Raw genomic sequence first — 17125 nt, 5'->3', positions numbered from 1 at the left:
ATCCCTTTTGAGTCAAATTAGGAGAAAAATGAATTTGAAGAAGCTTATCTCAATTATTTTCTCTAATATATACAGCTGATATGCTTCTGACGTCGAGTATTTTAGTAAAAACATATGGTCGAATGTTTTAATACTGTCTTGACTCTTGAGTGTTTTAATAAAATCAGATAAAAGATGCTCTATTTTAGTAAATAAATATAATGAAGGAAGATTAAAAGTTGCTAGATGTATATTTTAACGGACCATTTTAAATAAACCTAACTATTCTTGTCATATTCTCGTAACAGTTTTTAATTTTATAGATGGAATTTGTCCCTGAACTATGCAAATGGGGCAGATTATGCAAAAGGTTCAAAATACTCTCCATCTATAAAAAATAATTCTTAATTGGTGGACACAGTCGTTTGAAAATAAGAGCAAATTTAACTCGTTTTAGTAATGGAGAGAGCATATTCGACCCCAACTATTAACGAAGGTAAATCTGTTCCATTTCGAATAGTTCAGGGGCAAATTCGACCCTTCACTCAAGAAAGAAATAGGATGGAAATTTGTACTAGTACTACAAGTTTTTTTTTATAAATACTTACCTGCATCATGTGTTTACATTAAACCAATATAACTTATCGTGATTAAGTGATTATATAAAGTGAATGTTATACTCAAACACATATCATGCATATATTGATTTGGTGTAAACACCCGGTCCCTTCTTGGTAACCGATTTTGGGTAGCGAGCTACTAATTTTTGTTATTTTAAATAGATTAATTTCAATATCTTCAAAACATAAGTAAAAAATAAAAATAAAAAGGAAAAGTAGTTTCCGCTAGTTAGGGAACTCAGATAAAAAATCACAAAAACTCCTCAAGAAAACACAAAACAAGATTCCCTTTTTTTCATCTTTCCTGATCGAAAGTTAAAAAAATAAAATAAAACTTGTACTCTATTCAATTATCCAATCATGAAACTTAGTGTTGAGAGATGAAGAAGCATGATGAACCCAAGAAAAATATTTTCTTCTTAATTTTCTGTGCCTTTCTTGTTTTCTATCCTGAGTTTGTTTATGGAAATGGAGGTAAATTTTCTTATACCCATTTGGGTTTTCTTTCATTATATTACATACCCATTTTCTTCTAATGGTTTTCTAATATGGGTAATTTGAAAAAAAAAAAAAATGAAAACCCACCCAAGTTTTTAGTTTTTATGTGTATGTTTAATGACCCTTTTTTACTTTCTTGATTACTATCCTCTTAATGAACATTTAGTGTAATTAAGTGGTATTAAATGTAATAAAAAGACTTGCTTTGGCACATGGTGTTTACAAATTTAGCTAAATTAGCTCCAGGATGAGCTTTAGTTAAAAAAGACCCGTTGTTAGTTTTCTTGGTGACTATCCTCTTAAATAAACATTTAGTGTAGTTAAGTGCTATTAATTAAATGTTATAAAAAGACTTGCTTTGGCACATGGTGTTTACAAATTTAGCTAATTTAGCTCCAGGAGGTGCTTGGTTACAACTGAGATGACTTAGGTTTGTTTTTATTTTTGGTTTATTATGAGTTTTATAATCCCACTGGGTATGAATTATGAGTTAAAAATTAAAGTGCTTTATCCTAATGTTTGAAGTTTTTTGTTTTTCATATGCTTGATGCTCTGTTATATTTTTATGGAGTATAAAAGTAAGTGAATTAGTTTTAATAATTGTTTTCTGGTTGAGTGTTCTTCTTAGATTATAACAATAGCTTATTAAGTTTAATAAGCTATTAGAAAGGTGTGGAGGTCGAGAATTAGGTTGGAAGGTTAGTAGGTGGACGAGTGGTCTCCTTATTAGTAATATTAGTTAGTAATCGCTTAGTTTCTTTTCTTCAATGTGTATGACTATTTGTTGCTTCATTTGCTTTTTATCTTGCTATTTTGTTGCCATATTTTTCTTGATACCATGCTTCACATCCTTTTCTTTTCTTTCGAGCCAAGGGTCTATTGGAAACAACATCTCTATCCCCAAAGGTAGGGGTAAGGTCGCGTACATCCTATCCTTCCCAAACCCCACTTGTGGGATTACACTGGGTATGTTGTTGGTGTTGTCGTAGCTTATTAAGTTTAAGAGAAAAAATTGATACATGTTATATATTTATTAGTTTGACTTAACACAGGGTGTGAGTAAGCTTTTTTTCCTATTAGACTCAATTTTCCTGTGAAGTTTTAGCTGCTTCTACTGTTTTTCTTCCCTCTGATTATTATTCTTTTGATTTCCACGTTTTTCAGTCCTTTAACTCTCACTTAAATGTAAATTTCAGTAGTTGGAAAATTTTCAGTATCTAATTTATGTTCAGTGGTCTTGAGGCTAGTTTAGCATGTCGAGCATAATAAGATACTAATGGTCTTTCACAGCTCATATTTTAGTTTTCTCAGTGATATATCGTTCCGATGGAATTTATGCAGGTTTTTCTCTTGCCTATGCTGAGACTGTAACCAATTATAGTGTTAACGATAGTGAGTTTCACAGCTCCACTCAACCTCTTCTAGAAAGTGGAGAGAAGAGCTGCAAAACTGAAGTACTGTTGGAACTCAACATATCAGTTAAGATTAATGATTCTTGTAGTCCTAACGACAACAATGCAACCCCTGGTTATTCGCTTCAGAAAACAAGTGCATTGGAAGATGTTGTTTCAACTATTTTAGGTTACAATATGTTAATATGCCAAATGCAGCCACCAGTAGTGCATAACCGGCGTAATGAAGATCGGCTACTAAATGGAAGAACTCACTTGACCTATCCGAATCTGGAAGAATTCAGAAACATTACAAAACAAGAAAAGAGAGGGAGCACTGCAAGCCAGTTAGTAAATATCACCCATAGACTTGAGCCTGATGGTACGCCTTACAATTATGCCTCGTCATCCAAGGGTGCTAAAGTGGTGGCCCACAATAAAGAAGCTAAAGGAGCAAACAACGTACTGAACAAGGATCACGATAAGTATCTCAGGAACCCTTGTTCTGTGGGTGGGAAGTACTTCGTTATCGAGCTTGCTGATGAAACTCTAGTTGATGCAGTCAAAATTGCAAACTTCGAGCATTATTCATCTATGCTCAAAGAATTCGAGTTATCCGGGAGTTTGGTATATCCAACCGAGACATGGAATCCACTGGGAACTTTTGTTGCTGAAAATGTCAAGCATGCTCAGTGTTTTCAGCTGCCTGAACCTAAATGGCTTAGATACTTGAAGCTAACTTTACTCACTCATTATGGTTCTGAATTTTATTGCACTATAAGTTTCGTCGAGGTATATGGTATTGACGCAATAGAACAGATGCTCGAGGATCTTATTGTCAGTTCTCCGGAACCTTCTCCTGAAAAAACGGAAAATCTTAATAAAACTGCTATGCTGTCTATGATACCAGATTCAAAGGGTGTCGTTCAAAATGTGGTTGAACCAGCAAATGAGGGGATAGGAAGTTTTGATGAAGGGGAAGGTCTTACATTAGATGCAGCGAAAAAAGAACAAACCATAACCACTGGCCCCGAGTTTATAAAGAAGCATAGGAAGCAGTCAAATGGCAGAACTCACGGTGATGCAGTCTTAAAAATACTGCTGCAGAAGGTGAGAGCGCTCGAGTTAAACTTATCTGTCCTCGAGCAGTACATTAAAGAGCTGAGCAAGAGGCAAGGTGACATTCTGCCTGAGCTAGACAACGAAATTTCTCAAGTTTCAGAGCTCCTAGAGCAAAGCAAATTGGAGATCAAGGATCTCCTGAAATGGAAAGAGAATATGGTATGCCTGACTATTTCCTTTTTGCTGCTAAAAAGCAGACTAATGCACACATTTCAGTCATAAAAAGCAAATTCTTTTTTCCTTGCAGGAGAAAGAAAATAGTGATCTTGAATCTTGGAAAGCTTCTGTCTCAGCTCAATTGGATTTATTGGTCAACGGAAATCGCATGCTAAGGTAGTACTATAAGTTGATTTTGTTTTATTATCTGAGTGAATTGTCTCTGTTTATCTTGATTCCTTTTTCTCCAAGGTTTGCGTTCCCAGTGCTGATTCGCTGTATCTCAACTTGAATATAGAAGTTTTAAGAGAACTTGAAAACCTGAAGTTATATTTCAAAGTTTTAGGAAGACAGTAGGAGTTTGATGTTGTACCGAGTTAATGGTCCATTTTAGATTTTATCTTATGTTTCTCTAACACCTCAAAAAAGATTTTTTTAGTAATTTAAAATGCAAAGCTGCTGAAAGAGGCTTTCTGAGCATAATTATATTTCCTGTTCCAAGTGAAAAATGAGGGTGATGCACTGGAAAAAGTTATTCTCTGAAGTTCATTTTAATATTTTTCTAGCAAACTACAACCAGAGGGTTTAACTTGTGTTTTCATGCATCGCAATGTTTGCATTTGGAGAAAAAGGTTGTTCTATTGGTGTATTTGGCTTTTCTTGTTTTAAAGCAATTCATGTGGGGCAACCCGGTACTTTTGCCTTTGTTGGTCCAGAGTATTCTACTTACTTTTGCCTTTGTTGGTCCAGAGTATTCTACTTTGTAGAAACTAGGTTGACTTTTGATGATTTCAGGTCCTTATTTTTCATGGTTAAGATAGGTTAAAGTGAAACTTTTCGAGAAATGATATGCATTGTGACTTGATCATGAATCAACAGGCAATATAGTAGTCTGTTGGTTGAGCATGGGGCTTTCATAATGGAGGTCTCAGGTTCGAAACCCCCAGCCTACGACAAAAAGGATTTGTCTTCTGGTTGAGCTGGAACGCACTTTGGCTTGCCTGGTGCGGGTTATCTCTCCGTGTGGTTTGCGAGCTATTGAAGAGAGGAGCCTTTCCCCCGTGCGCACCCTAAAGGGTAGAGCTGCGGGTTCCCATATCATCAAAATTTTTTTTTATATATAGTAGTCTGGGGTTATCTCTCCTGTGTGGTTTGGGAGCTATTGCACAGGAGCTGGGTTTACCCTGTGCGCACCCGAAGGGTAGCGGTTGCGGGTTCCCATGTCATCAAAAAAAAAATATATATATATAGTAGTCTGTTACACGCTTCTTCATACGCTTTATCTTACATGAGTACAAAGGGATTGTCACAAATGTGTAAAAAGGGATTGTCACAAATGTGTAAGGTTCTGGTAGGTTCTACTTGTCAGCTGGAATATAAAGCTCCGGCTGAGTGAAGGAAAACCCTGCTGCTTGTTTTAGTGCCTGTTGAACAGCTCTTTATAATATTTAGTTCGAGTACCTAAGGATTTCATTTACACTAGATTAGAAAAGCTAAAATCCATTGAAATGCTTACTGAATGTTTTTATGTTAACCATGAGAGTGACTCTTAGATTTTATGCTTGCAAAATCATATATTTCTCCGTAAATCTATATGGATTTTAAATAATTGATTCTACAGGGAGCTTGGATAGACTGTTGATTATCCTTTCTTCAGACTGATATAGTTTTTCTTTGCTTATTCCACTTGGGCACATAGCATTTCTGGCAGTCTAGTGTTACTTCTTGAGTTGAGTCCGTATAACAACAAAAGCGCGAGAACTTGAAATCCATTCAAAATCGTTATGGAAAGCTTTGATGTTAACCATGTGTGTTACAACATCGTATTAATTATGCATGAAAAATGATGTATTTCTTGTAAGTGTATGAATTTTCAAATCAGTTGAACCCAGAAGGTGCTTCGGTAGATTGTTAAATATATCTTTCCATTAGGCTGATATCATTTTTCATTGCGCTTCTGGTAGTCAAGTTATTTCTTTAGTCGATTTTGTTATGTGCTCTTTATCACTGTTCTTCCGTCAACTTTCAGGTGACAGATTTGGATATTAAGTTTGTATGTGTTATGCTAGCGGGTAAAACTGTATTGAAAATTGAAATGGATGATAAAACTTCCTTGCGGATATATAGTTGGCTTTTGTTTCATAATTAGAAGATCGTGATCATGATGTATTGTTTTTCAATGCTCGATTCTGAACTGATTTTTCTTTCCTGTTCTCTGCTTTGAACTTCTTTTGCAGATTAGAAGTCGAAAAGGTTGTGAATGACCAAGAGAGTTTGGAAAAGAGAGAGTTGGCTGTGTTTTCAATCAGCTTATCTTTTGCATGTATTGCAATTCTTAAGTTTGTTTCAGAGAGATTCCAAACAGCATTCACGAAAGGCCGAGGTTGGCTGTTGATTCTTGTTAGCAGCAGCCTGACTGCATTTGTCACATTGCTTTATAGTTAGTATACTAACCTCATTGCTAGATAATCTTATACTTGTAGAAACTTGTTCACTCGTAGTGTAAAGCTTAATTGAAAAGAAGTTAACTCTAGTAAAAGTTATTCCTCTGAAGATCATGGACTGTATTTGATGATGCACTAACATTTTACTAATCTTGTTTCTTTCTGTTTCCCTTATTCTTGAGAGGACACTACTCTCTCAATTTTTTGGAGTAGTGTTTTTCTTGGAAGAATTACTTAGAGGGAATTAGCCCTCGGGGCTTTGGTCTAGTGGCATGAGCGCAATGTATGACATGTGATTTAGAAGCACATTACGTTAAACACGGTGCAAATAAAAATCTGGCGCTACAATACTGTTTGAGCTTATAAACAGAATGACATGTGATTTAGAAGCACAGTACGTTAAACACGGTGCAAATAAAACTCTGGCGCTACAATACTGTTTGGGCTTATAAATAGAACAAGGAGCACTCTTTGGTTTAGCTACAATATTGTTTGGACTTATAAACAGAACAAGGAGCACTGCTCAACGACAAGGTTGAAGAGTGAATATTTCATGTTTCAACGTTAAAGATAATGAAATTTAAGGAGGATCGGAAGTGCACTAATATTAGAAATATGGAGGAGTATCAGTGCTCCATGTAAAAGAACAAGGATAACTTTGTACAAGAGACATTTTGGGGCTCTTCTCGCAAACCCTTGGAGTAGTGCTGAAGTTACTCCCTAAAACACAAGGAGGTTGAAGTTGAAAAGGATATTTGGAAGTTGAGTTGCGTTTGAACATGCATTTAACTTGAAAAAAATAAATTTTTGTGAATGGAAAAACTTCACTTGAAAAACACTTTTTCAGACTTAAAACTCATCTTTGATTTTTTATTTTTTTATTTTTTAATGAAATCAATTTAATGTATAACCAAACATTGTTTTGGATTTTTCCCTGGTTCAAACCCGGTATCACTTGATCAAGAAAAAACTCGGAATTTCTTCTTCTTTTCTGTTGATATAACCGCCGTTTTTTTTTTTTAAGAAAAGGAAATATATTCATGTCCAAACAGTTCCTAAACATCAAAATTCAAAAAGTACAAGTTTTTGCGCGGAGTGTCCTTCATCGACTGGTCTTTAATTTTTGTCCCTTAAATCGTTAAAAAAATGGGCTGAAATTAATTTTGGGCTACAAGTTTTAGCATAGCCCAATTCATGGACAAGATTTAAGAAGTCAAAAAGGCTTCTGTCACTTTCCAATTTCAAACGCTCCTGCTTTTTACTTGTTTGCAAATTTCCAGGAAGAAGAAACAAAGGCTTCTTTTTTCACTTGAAAGAGCTCAAATTTGTGCAACCCTAATGGAATCTGAAGCCTCCAATCGACCCCTTAGGCGGAGCAAACGTATAAAACGAGCTCAAATTCCATCAAATTCAAGCTCAAAAATCCCTATTCTGCCCGAAGAAATCATCACTGAAAGCTTCCAGTGAAATCACTCTTGAAATTCAGGTCTGTTTCAAAATCTTGGCTTGCTTTAATTTCTAGCCCTCAATTTATCAACACCCATCTCAGTTTATCAAAGAACAAGGAAGACACCCACCATATGCTTATTTCGGGTTTTAGTGGAGCTAAAAGGATTTTTAAAGAATGTTCTATTAGCTCTTTATTTTATGACTCTGTTACCCAGGTTCTCGACTTGGATTTTCCCATTGAAAACAGAATCGATTTCACGGTTTCTTGCAATGGATTGATTTTTCTTGCTGATTATAAAAAATATTCTCTTCTATGGAACCCAACAACTAGAAAGCACAAGAATTTACCTGATTTTAAACCTAGATTCAAGAAAAACTACTATGACTACCATGTCATATATGGTTTTGGATATGATGAGTTCCATGATGATTATAAGGTGGTGGGTATTTCATATGGTTCGGATGGCGTGGAGGTCAAAGTATATAGTCTAAAGAGTGATTCTTGGACTAGTGTTGATTACTGTTGGGAGATGTTAAATGCTCCAGGCTCTTCTCAAAAAATGAAATTATATGGTACAGGTTTGTTTGCGAATGGGAAGCTTCATTGGGATACTATTACTAGTCGTCCAATTACGCGTTGGGGCAGGAACATTATTTCTTTTGATTTAGCTAATGAGAAATGGGAAAAGATGGAGAAGCCTTCCTATGGAGTAGGAGAGAGTGATTTGTGTGTGGGAAAGTTGGGAAGTGATCTTTGTGTCTATAGTGATTATAAGACAACTCATTTAGGTGCTTGGGTTATGAAGGACTACGGGGTTAAAGAATCTTGGACAAAGATGTTTACCATCAGGAGGTATCTACATAATCGAATTTTGTCTCAGCCTTTTTTCATGTCAAATAAAGGTCAAATATTGGCGGCTTCTAGACCAACTTCTTTTTTTGAAATTTGTAACCGTGCTTCTAGATCAACTATCATCATATATAATTCAAAAGATGACTCATTCATATATCCAGATGTTATTAACTTAGATGGCTGTCGTGGTGAGGAAATCTACATTGAAAGCCTAGTTTGTCCTTTTTCTACTGAAGGGACAGAGAACGCAACAAAAGAAAGGCTGAAAAAGCTCAGATCAAAACAATCAAGTAACAAATAACTTGTGAGAGTACTTTCTTCTCAATCTCGATTGCAATCTGTTTGTTATTTCAAATATAGAACAAGACGTGTATGTGAAGGATATCTTTAAACCATAATGCTTCTGGACTACTTTTGGTTCTCGTTGCTGCTAATCGCTAGATGTATAGTTTCTTCAGGACTACCTTCATATTCTCTTACTTGAGGTATAGGAACTAGTTTTTTATATTATGATGTGCTTGGTATGAGGACAACTAGTGACTTTTCTCAACTTTGGTTCGGTTGATATTTTTAATAGACAGCATATACCACTGGGGGGTTGGAAGAACCCAAAAAAAAAAAAAAAAAAAACGTATTCTCACTGCTGTTCTGTTCTCTGTTTCTACTTGTCATTTGAGTTGTGATGACTGATGTATCAGTGAGGTGCTTTGTTAATTGTTACCTATGCACTAATGGACTTTCAGAAGTGAAGGCTGAGGTGACAAACAACTATTCCGATCCCTTGATGTTTATATGCTCAAGTTATATGTATTTTGTGAACTGGAAGTTATCTTCCATTTGCACTTTATACTAACGATCCTATCCCTTGATTACAAGCGAGCATTCTGTTAATTCAACTGATTTTAGGACGTGGTTGGCCATTCGATCGAGTCCATCCCTTGAAATTGTACCCTCTCAATTATGACTTTCAAGAACAGTTCATCCTGCCATAACGGATCTATCCTACTGGCTACTGCCACCTAACAGAATGAGCACTTGTATATATTTCTACAAATGGAGATTATTTATTTTTCTAAGGAGAGCATAGGGTGTTTGACAAGGATCATGATAAAAAACTTTCCATTATGGAACTTGATAAAAACTTTAAATTGCAATTTAATTTAGGTATGGATTAATAGTTACATTCTCTCGTGTCCCAGCTCGACGCTATTGTCCCCAGACAGGAATATTAATGAGCAACTATAAAGCAGATTATTTTTATTAGCAATTTAGCATCCATATAAAACTAATATAGTCCTTTGGTTTCAATTATTATGGTATACTCTCTCAGTTTTAGAACGTTTAGAATGCTGAACACCTTTTGCATTAATAACTTAATTCCCTGTAATTTTTTATCTTGTCGAACACCTTTTTTATTGACTACATTATTTTATACAGATCTCACAACTTTTAATCATTCAAATTCATTCAATTATTAACTTTAATAATTGGAATTTATTTAACAATTCATACATTAACATAGTACTCTTCCTCGTACGAGCTTTTAAATTATTACTTTTGTAGTTTCTCTTCCACTATAATTAACACAATGTACAAATCAAATTGTGACCATCATATAAAAGAAACGGTGGAGTATGCGTGTACTCCACCGTGGGGTTTGAACTCTCGAAAGCTAATTTCACCTTAGCAGATGGAAAGGATAATCAAAGTTAGATTTTAGCATGGGACCCAAACGTGTTCATTTGGCTCCTTTTATTGACAAAGCAAGGTTCTACTGAAACTGAGAACGCCAACAATACGTTCTTGTACCCCACAGTGACCAACTAGTGTAATTATTATCGGCCCGCAAGCTACTTGGTTTTTTTTCTTATTTGTTCTAGATTATATTTTGGATGTTACTTTACTATATATAAGAGAGAATTTCTATTTTTTGTTGTTCTCACATGAATTTTTTATCCTTTTTTATCCCTACTTGAAATTTTTATGACTTTATAAATTGTCACACAATTTGGTAAATTTTAAGAACTTTTAGGACTTTTTTTATGCCACTAAAAAATATGATGTCATGAAAAATGTTATAGTGCCCCCACAAAGCATACTATTTGAGTTTTTTCTGTGAAAATATTATTAAACTTGTTTCAATATATCATTGTTAACTACTATTAAAATTTATCAAAAATGTAAATAATAGCCCTTTCGTCTCAATTGAAAAATGAATTCCAAATTATGGTGTTAATTAATCAAATTTTACGTGCGCGCACTTTTACATAAAATTATCTAATAAATTACTATATTAAAAGAGGAACTATGACATATTATTTATATATTTTTTCTAAAAATGTTTGAAAAACATTGTATTTAAAGAAATATAATTTCATCTAGATACAGTAATAATACTAGAATTTTTTATTTTTTTATCCTATTAAAGTATTTTGTAAAAAACCGGATAATATATTTTATATAATTTAGGAGTAATAATTTTTTTCATGTTAAACTTAACTATTTTGTCCTAAATTATATAACATATATTATCCGGTTTTTTACTTAAATTATGATGATTTGTATATACAAAATCATGATTATTAACTATTTTTTTATACAAATCATGATTATTTACTATTTTTTTATACAAACTTAACTATGCAAAATATTTTTGGTAAAAAATAAGTTAGCCAATATGAGTTTACTTTAGAGAACTCAAATGAAATTAATTTAACATATGAAAAGCTCAATTTAGATCATCGGGGACTTAATCTCAAAAAATTAAATTAGAAGTGCTTTCAATTATTGATTTTTTTTCCTAAAAAAAAATCTAATATATAAACTAAGAAAAATATTTTCCTTTAACATACGTTTTATACTTTAATGTTTTAGAAATCTTTCGAAAATGTCAAACTGACGTTACAAGAATAAAAAGCCAAGAGCCGAATTTTTTTAAAAAAATATCTACAAATTGAAGTCTTTCGAAAATGTCAAACTGATGTTACAAGAATAAAAAATCAAGAGCCAATTTTAAAAAAAAAATATCTACAAATTGAATTTTTAATGTCGGTTTGGGCCCGGGCTTAGCACGGGCCAAGTGACACTAGTACTTGTATAGTTACAAATAATATTTTATCTTTTATTTCACAAGGTAGCCCATTTATATAGCATAGCTGAAAGAAAATGTTGCTCCCATCGAGTTACGTAGGCTTAACCCCTCTCTTAACTAAGGATTCAATCCTGGACGTTTGGGATTGGATTGAATCTTCTGATTTTTTATATCAGCGAGACAGACCCCTAAATATTAAAGGAGTCCGGGGCAAACACGACTTCTTCTAAGTCTAGAAGATCATTGGAATACACATAAGACTATAATATGTTGTGAAAGCACATTGAGGCCCAGCCTGATTTGAAAAGTGCTAAGTCGGTTCCTATAGACCTCATTCAGGAATGCCACCGCAAACAAATCCCAGTAAGGAGTATTTTCCTTTTTACTGAAGCTTAATTCAGATTAGTCCGGGCCTAAAAAGCGGGTAGGAAATAAAAAAAAATCATGTGTATTTATTTATCAACATGTTAGTAGTTTATAAATCCACCCTTCTACTTCTTTCTATTTCAATTTGACCCCTTAATACGCCCAAGACTTTTTCCTTGCAGTAAACTGTAATGGTCCGGGTCCCTTATAATTTAAGTGGGTCGTTTATTTTTAGTCGTTGGGTTTGTTGCTGAAGCCCAATACTTTTATTATGTCTTGTTTAGCCCAAGTCTTAGTAGATAGTTGTCTAAGTATCCTAAAAGGCCTAGTGGTCACACGTGTCCCCTGGATGAGTGGGTCTCGTTATTTTCCTTTTTGTCCCATTAGCTGGTCATAGTCCTTATATATCCGATTATCTTGTAGGTGAAGTTTCCGATTATTATGAATTGAACTTTAATTTTTATCCTTTTATTCTTGTTTTTGTTGGGTTTTCTTAGCTCAAGTGTTACATTTGGTATCGGGAGCCTTGATCTTCAAGCTAACAATGGTGGATAAACGTGTACCCCCCACTTGATGACGGGGTAAAAAGGCTTGAATCTCAACTCTCAAGCTTTTGTTGACACGGCCTCGCAGAAATTTGATCGTATGGATGAAAGGCGACCGATTTTGAAGCTAAAATGTTGGAGTTTGAGAATACGCCAAAAGAGTGGAGGAGATGATGACGCACATGAAAATGATCTGAAATGGGCGCATCTACGCCAATGAATTCTCCGGCACCGATTGGTTCAAAGGCTATAGATACGTATCCGGGTCATTCTTCTCAGAAAGGGTAACTACCAAGCAAATACTTCTACACCAACCTCAAACCCTTCCAAAAGAGAAGTAGCTCACTCTTCAAACCCTTCTCCCTATACTTCAAACCAAACCTCACTTCTTTCTTCTTGTTTACCCTTGAACCCATCAGTAGTAGCCTTCACTCCACCGACCACTTCTTTTAGTTCGTTGCAAGGCTACCCAAATATTCTCACGGCGCAAACCTTAAACCCTAACACTCCATTTTCTTCCATGAGCCCAATGTTTCAATCCAATCCTTATTCAATACCATACAACCAATCCTATTCTTACACCCCTGTGGTTCCATTTGGATCTTTCAACCATCAGCCCTTGGGCCGACCTCCGCTGCCTCTTAATGGGCCTGAAGGGTATGGCTCACAGCTTCGTCGATGGAAGTTTCCCTTTGCAAAGCTCGAATTTCCAGAGTTTAGTGAAACCAATCCACGAAGTTGGATACGTCGCTGCAACAAATTTTTTGAGTTATATCACATATCTGAGGAGACAAAAATAATTTATGTAGGAATACACTTAAAAGATTATGTGGATAATTGGTTTGATAGCTATGTCTTGGACCGTGGAGGCCATGTAACTTGGGCCAACTTTTGTGTAGACGTTTGCCACATTTGTAACGGCAGCCGTAGGTGTTACGTCGGAATTCAATCGACTAACATAAACTACCGACGTAGAAAATTACCAAAGACGTTTTTTGAGGAATTACGTTGTCAAATTTCTCTAAACAATCCATCATTAAAGGGAAGCTTATTTTGTCGAATGTTTCATTGGTGGCCTTAAGCCTGATATTATGCCATTAGTGGAATTTGCCAACCCAAAATCCTTGACGGAGGCCTATAGTTGTGCTAAATTGCAAAACAAATTTTCTCCTTCAAAGCCCTCTACCAACAAATAAATTCACGATGGCCAGAGTTCATAACCAAACTCCCAGGCCCAACAATTATCCCACCTCTACTAAAAGTGCCAATGTCGTTACCCTACGAAACCCAGCCCCTAAAAAAATGTCCCTTGAGGAAATGAGAACCAAAAATCTTTGCTACAAATGCCTGGACAAATATCATCCAAGTCACCAATGTAAACCCAAAATGGTGAACGCAATGGAAGGGGAGTTTTTTTGTGATGCGGAGGAAGCCTTAACTGAAGAAAATTTGAAGGAAAAAGGGGAGGAACATGATCAAGGTGAGGTATTCCTGAATGCTATTATGGGCCATACTGAAGGTGTTTAAACCATTAAACGTTTGGGTTGGGCCAAGAAAAACCAATTCATTGTGTTAGTGGATAGTGGATCCACTTATAGCTTTGTGGACCCCCAATTGGTAAAAGTCACGACACAAAAATTAAAAGGCTCCCAAGGCCTATGCGAGTGAAAGTAAGAATGTTGCCCCGCTGTTTATGATGGATGAGGAAGGGAAACAAGAGTTAGTTCCACAATAGGTCTTAGAAGTGTTGGGCCAATTCCCAGAAATATTCCAAGAGCCCAAGAAATTACCACCAACCTGTGCCCTTGATCACGCGATTGAGTTAATTCCAGGAGCTAAACCAAGAATTTATGTCCATACGGTGTATTCATTTGAATTTAAAAATGCTATGAGACTATTGTGGCTGAAATGCTTGAAGTTAATATGGTAAGAACCAGTGTGTCTCCTTTTGCTTCACCGGTATTACTTGTAAAAAATAAGGATTCAACTTGGAGAATGTGTGTTGATTATCGTAAGCTCAATGAAATTACGGTTAAAAATACATATCCCGTTCCGGTGGTAGAAGACTTGTTAGATGAATTGTTTGGAGCTAAATATTTTACAAAACTGGATTTGCGCTCGGGTTACCACCAAATTAGAATGAAGGTGGGGGATGAATACAAAACCGCATTTAGGACCCATCATGGGTTGTAGGAGTTTCCAGTGATGCCGTTTGGGCTTACAAACGCACCAACCACCTTCCAGGCCCTGATGCATCAAATATTTGGCCCATTTCTAAGAAAATTCGTGTTAGTATTTTTTGATGATATCCTAATTTATAGCACCTCTTTATACGACCATGTGGAGCATTTGCAGATTGTGTTTAACCTATTAAAAGCCCACCAGTTATTTGTGAAAGAGATCTAAATGTAGCTTTGCTCAACAAAAAATCGAGTACCTTGGTCATATAATTTCAACTATTGGTGTTAGTAATGATGCTGCAAAAGTGGAGGCTATGCTAAGTGGGTCACCTTAAGAGTATAAAGGAATTAAGGGATTTTTGGCCTTATGGTATTACCACATTTATTAAGGGTTTTGCTTCCATTAGTAAACCATTAACAAATTTGTCAAGAAAGGTGGGTTTTGTTTGCGAGGAAGCTAAAGGGCATTTCGAGAAGCTCAAACAAGCAATGGTTCAAGCTCCCGTATGGCTTTGCTAAATTTTAGCATGCCTTTTGTTGTAGAAGAGATGCTAGTAAAGGTATCAGTCGTGCTCTTGGCCCAAAAAAAGGTGCCCATTGCATATATCGCTCAAGCCTTGAGCCCAAAACATTCGGGATTGTCCACTTACGAAAAAAAATAAGTTAATAAGACTATTATATGCAAGAAAAAATGGCGCCACTATTTGCAACCCAACCATTTTGTGATTAAAACTGACCATTTTAGCCTCAAATTTCTTAAGGATCAACGCATTACTACATCTTTACAACACAAAGGTGTGACTAAATTGTTGGGCCTAAGTTACGAAATATAGTTTAGAAAAAAGGCGGAAAACATAGCTGCCGACGCCTTATCGAGAAAGTTTGAGGAAGGAGCGTGCATTGGAATTACGGCCGTGCAACCAAGCTGGGTTTTAGAGGTTGTTGAAAGCGAAGGTGACAACAAGCCCAGACGTCATATACTCATTCTTGATCCAATGCGCAAACCCACCGGTGTCCAATTGCAAAGAAGGCATTCTTAGACACCAAGGACGTGTTTGGGTAGGAAGCAATGGTCAAATAAGGCAAAAACTCATCACTAAACTACACTCCACACCATGGGGAGGACATTCGGGTGTGTTAGCTACTCAACAGAGAGTCAGAAACATTTTCTACTGACCCAATTTGTTACAAAATGTGAAAAAACAGATTAGGGAGTGTGAAATATGCCAGCGAAACAAAGATGAAAATATTTCTTACCCAGGATTATTGCAACAATTACCAATTCCAACTCGAGCTTGGGAACATGTGGCTATGGATTTCATCAGTGGCCTGCCCAAATCACAAGGAAAAGATTCAATTTTGGTGGTAATTGATAGATTTACAAAATTTTCCTTTTTTTTTGCCTTAACCCATCTTTATACCGCTTCACAAATTGCACAATTATTCCTTGATAATGTGTGTAAACTACATGGTTTACCCATTTCAATAGTTTCAGATCGTGATCCTATTTTTGTTAGTTCATTCTGGAGGGAATTGTTCAAGGGATTACAAGTTCAGTTAAAGCCAAGCTCTTCCTACCTACCCTAAACCGATGGTCAATCAGAAAGGTTGAATCGATCCTTGGAAACTTACCTCAGATGCATGACGGGCCATAAACTAGCAGAATGGAGTAAATGGTTGGCACAGGCTGAATTTTGGTATAACTCGAACTTCCACAGCTATTTGGGCATGTCACCATTCAAAGCTCTTTACGGTTATGATCCTCCTCAGCCAACCTTTGAATTAGATGCCCAGACCAAGCTAGACACAACGGGGATCGGGCTTGCTCGAGACCGACAATTGATGGATAAAGTGCTAAAAGATAACCTGCTCAAGGCACAAAATAGGATGAAGCATTTTGCAGATAACCGAAGGAGCGAACGAAAATTTGATGTAGGAAATTGGGTATTTTTAAAATTATAGCCTTACCGCCAGAGCTCTGTCGCATTACGCCGAAACTTGAAGTTTTTTGCAAGGTTCTTCGGACCGTACCAGGTTGTTCGGAAAATTGGTTCAGTTGCTTATGAGCTCAAGCTGCCACAAGGATCCAAGATTCATCCCATTTTTCACGTTTCACAACTAAAAAAGAAGATTGGGGACCAGAATTTTGCTTCACAAGATTCGCCTTACCGTGCTAACGACGGACAAATTTTGACCGAGCCCTGGTCGTGCCGGGATCGTAGGAGCGTGAAGCGAAGAATAGAAATGGCAAGTAATAGTTGGTTCAGTGGGCCAATTTGTCGTCGTAGGATGCCACCTGGGAAGATCCGTCGTTTCTCCGATCTCAGTTCCCTAACTTTGAACCTTGAAATCAATCAAGGTTCTCTAAGGGTAGTGGAATGTAATGGGCCGGGTCCCTTATAATTTAAGTGGGTCGTTTATTTTTAGTCAT

At 36.1% G+C, this 17125-nt stretch overlaps 2 protein-coding genes and 1 long non-coding RNA gene across 5 annotated transcripts; 2 read left to right on the top strand and 1 right to left on the bottom strand.

Moving 5' to 3' along the window:
* The first annotated feature begins 857 nt into the window (after nt 1-857).
* On the top strand, nt 858-6379 carry LOC132030675 (SUN domain-containing protein 5-like). 2 transcript variants are annotated; one of them, XM_059420399.1, is made up of 5 exons: nt 858-1073; nt 1971-2063; nt 2439-3769; nt 3858-3943; nt 6004-6379. In XM_059420399.1, exons 1-5 carry the CDS (start codon nt 980-982, stop codon nt 6209-6211), a joined length of 1812 nt encoding a protein of 603 aa, XP_059276382.1. In that variant the 5' UTR covers nt 858-979; the 3' UTR covers nt 6212-6379. The 2 variants fall into 2 exon arrangements, with proteins under 2 accessions (XP_059276382.1, XP_059276383.1); XM_059420400.1 differs by lacking the exon at nt 1971-2063.
* A 1062-nt stretch (nt 6380-7441) lies between these two features.
* On the top strand, nt 7442-9098 carry LOC132030674 (F-box protein CPR1-like). Of its 2 annotated transcripts, none has more exons than XM_059420397.1 (2): nt 7442-8512; nt 8749-9098. In XM_059420397.1, the coding sequence occupies exons 1-2, from the start codon at nt 7791-7793 to the stop codon at nt 8804-8806; spliced, it is 780 nt and encodes a 259-aa protein (XP_059276380.1). In that variant the 5' UTR covers nt 7442-7790; the 3' UTR covers nt 8807-9098. The 2 variants fall into 2 exon arrangements, with proteins under 2 accessions (XP_059276380.1, XP_059276381.1); XM_059420398.1 differs by having other exon boundaries at nt 8674-9098.
* A 6731-nt stretch (nt 9099-15829) lies between these two features.
* On the bottom strand, nt 15830-16920 carry LOC132069496 (uncharacterized). The gene is made up of 3 exons (XR_009417792.1): nt 16663-16920; nt 16327-16560; nt 15830-16023 (listed from the first exon to the last, which is right to left on the bottom strand). It is a non-coding gene; the product is annotated as an uncharacterized LOC132069496 (long non-coding RNA).
* Between the last annotated feature and the right edge of the window lie 205 nt (nt 16921-17125).

Source organism: Lycium ferocissimum, chromosome 9 (assembly GCF_029784015.1).
Source record: "Lycium ferocissimum isolate CSIRO_LF1 chromosome 9, AGI_CSIRO_Lferr_CH_V1, whole genome shotgun sequence".
Classification (NCBI taxonomy): Eukaryota; Viridiplantae; Streptophyta; class Magnoliopsida; order Solanales; family Solanaceae; genus Lycium; species Lycium ferocissimum.
This window is presented reverse-complemented; position numbering and strand designations above follow the sequence as displayed.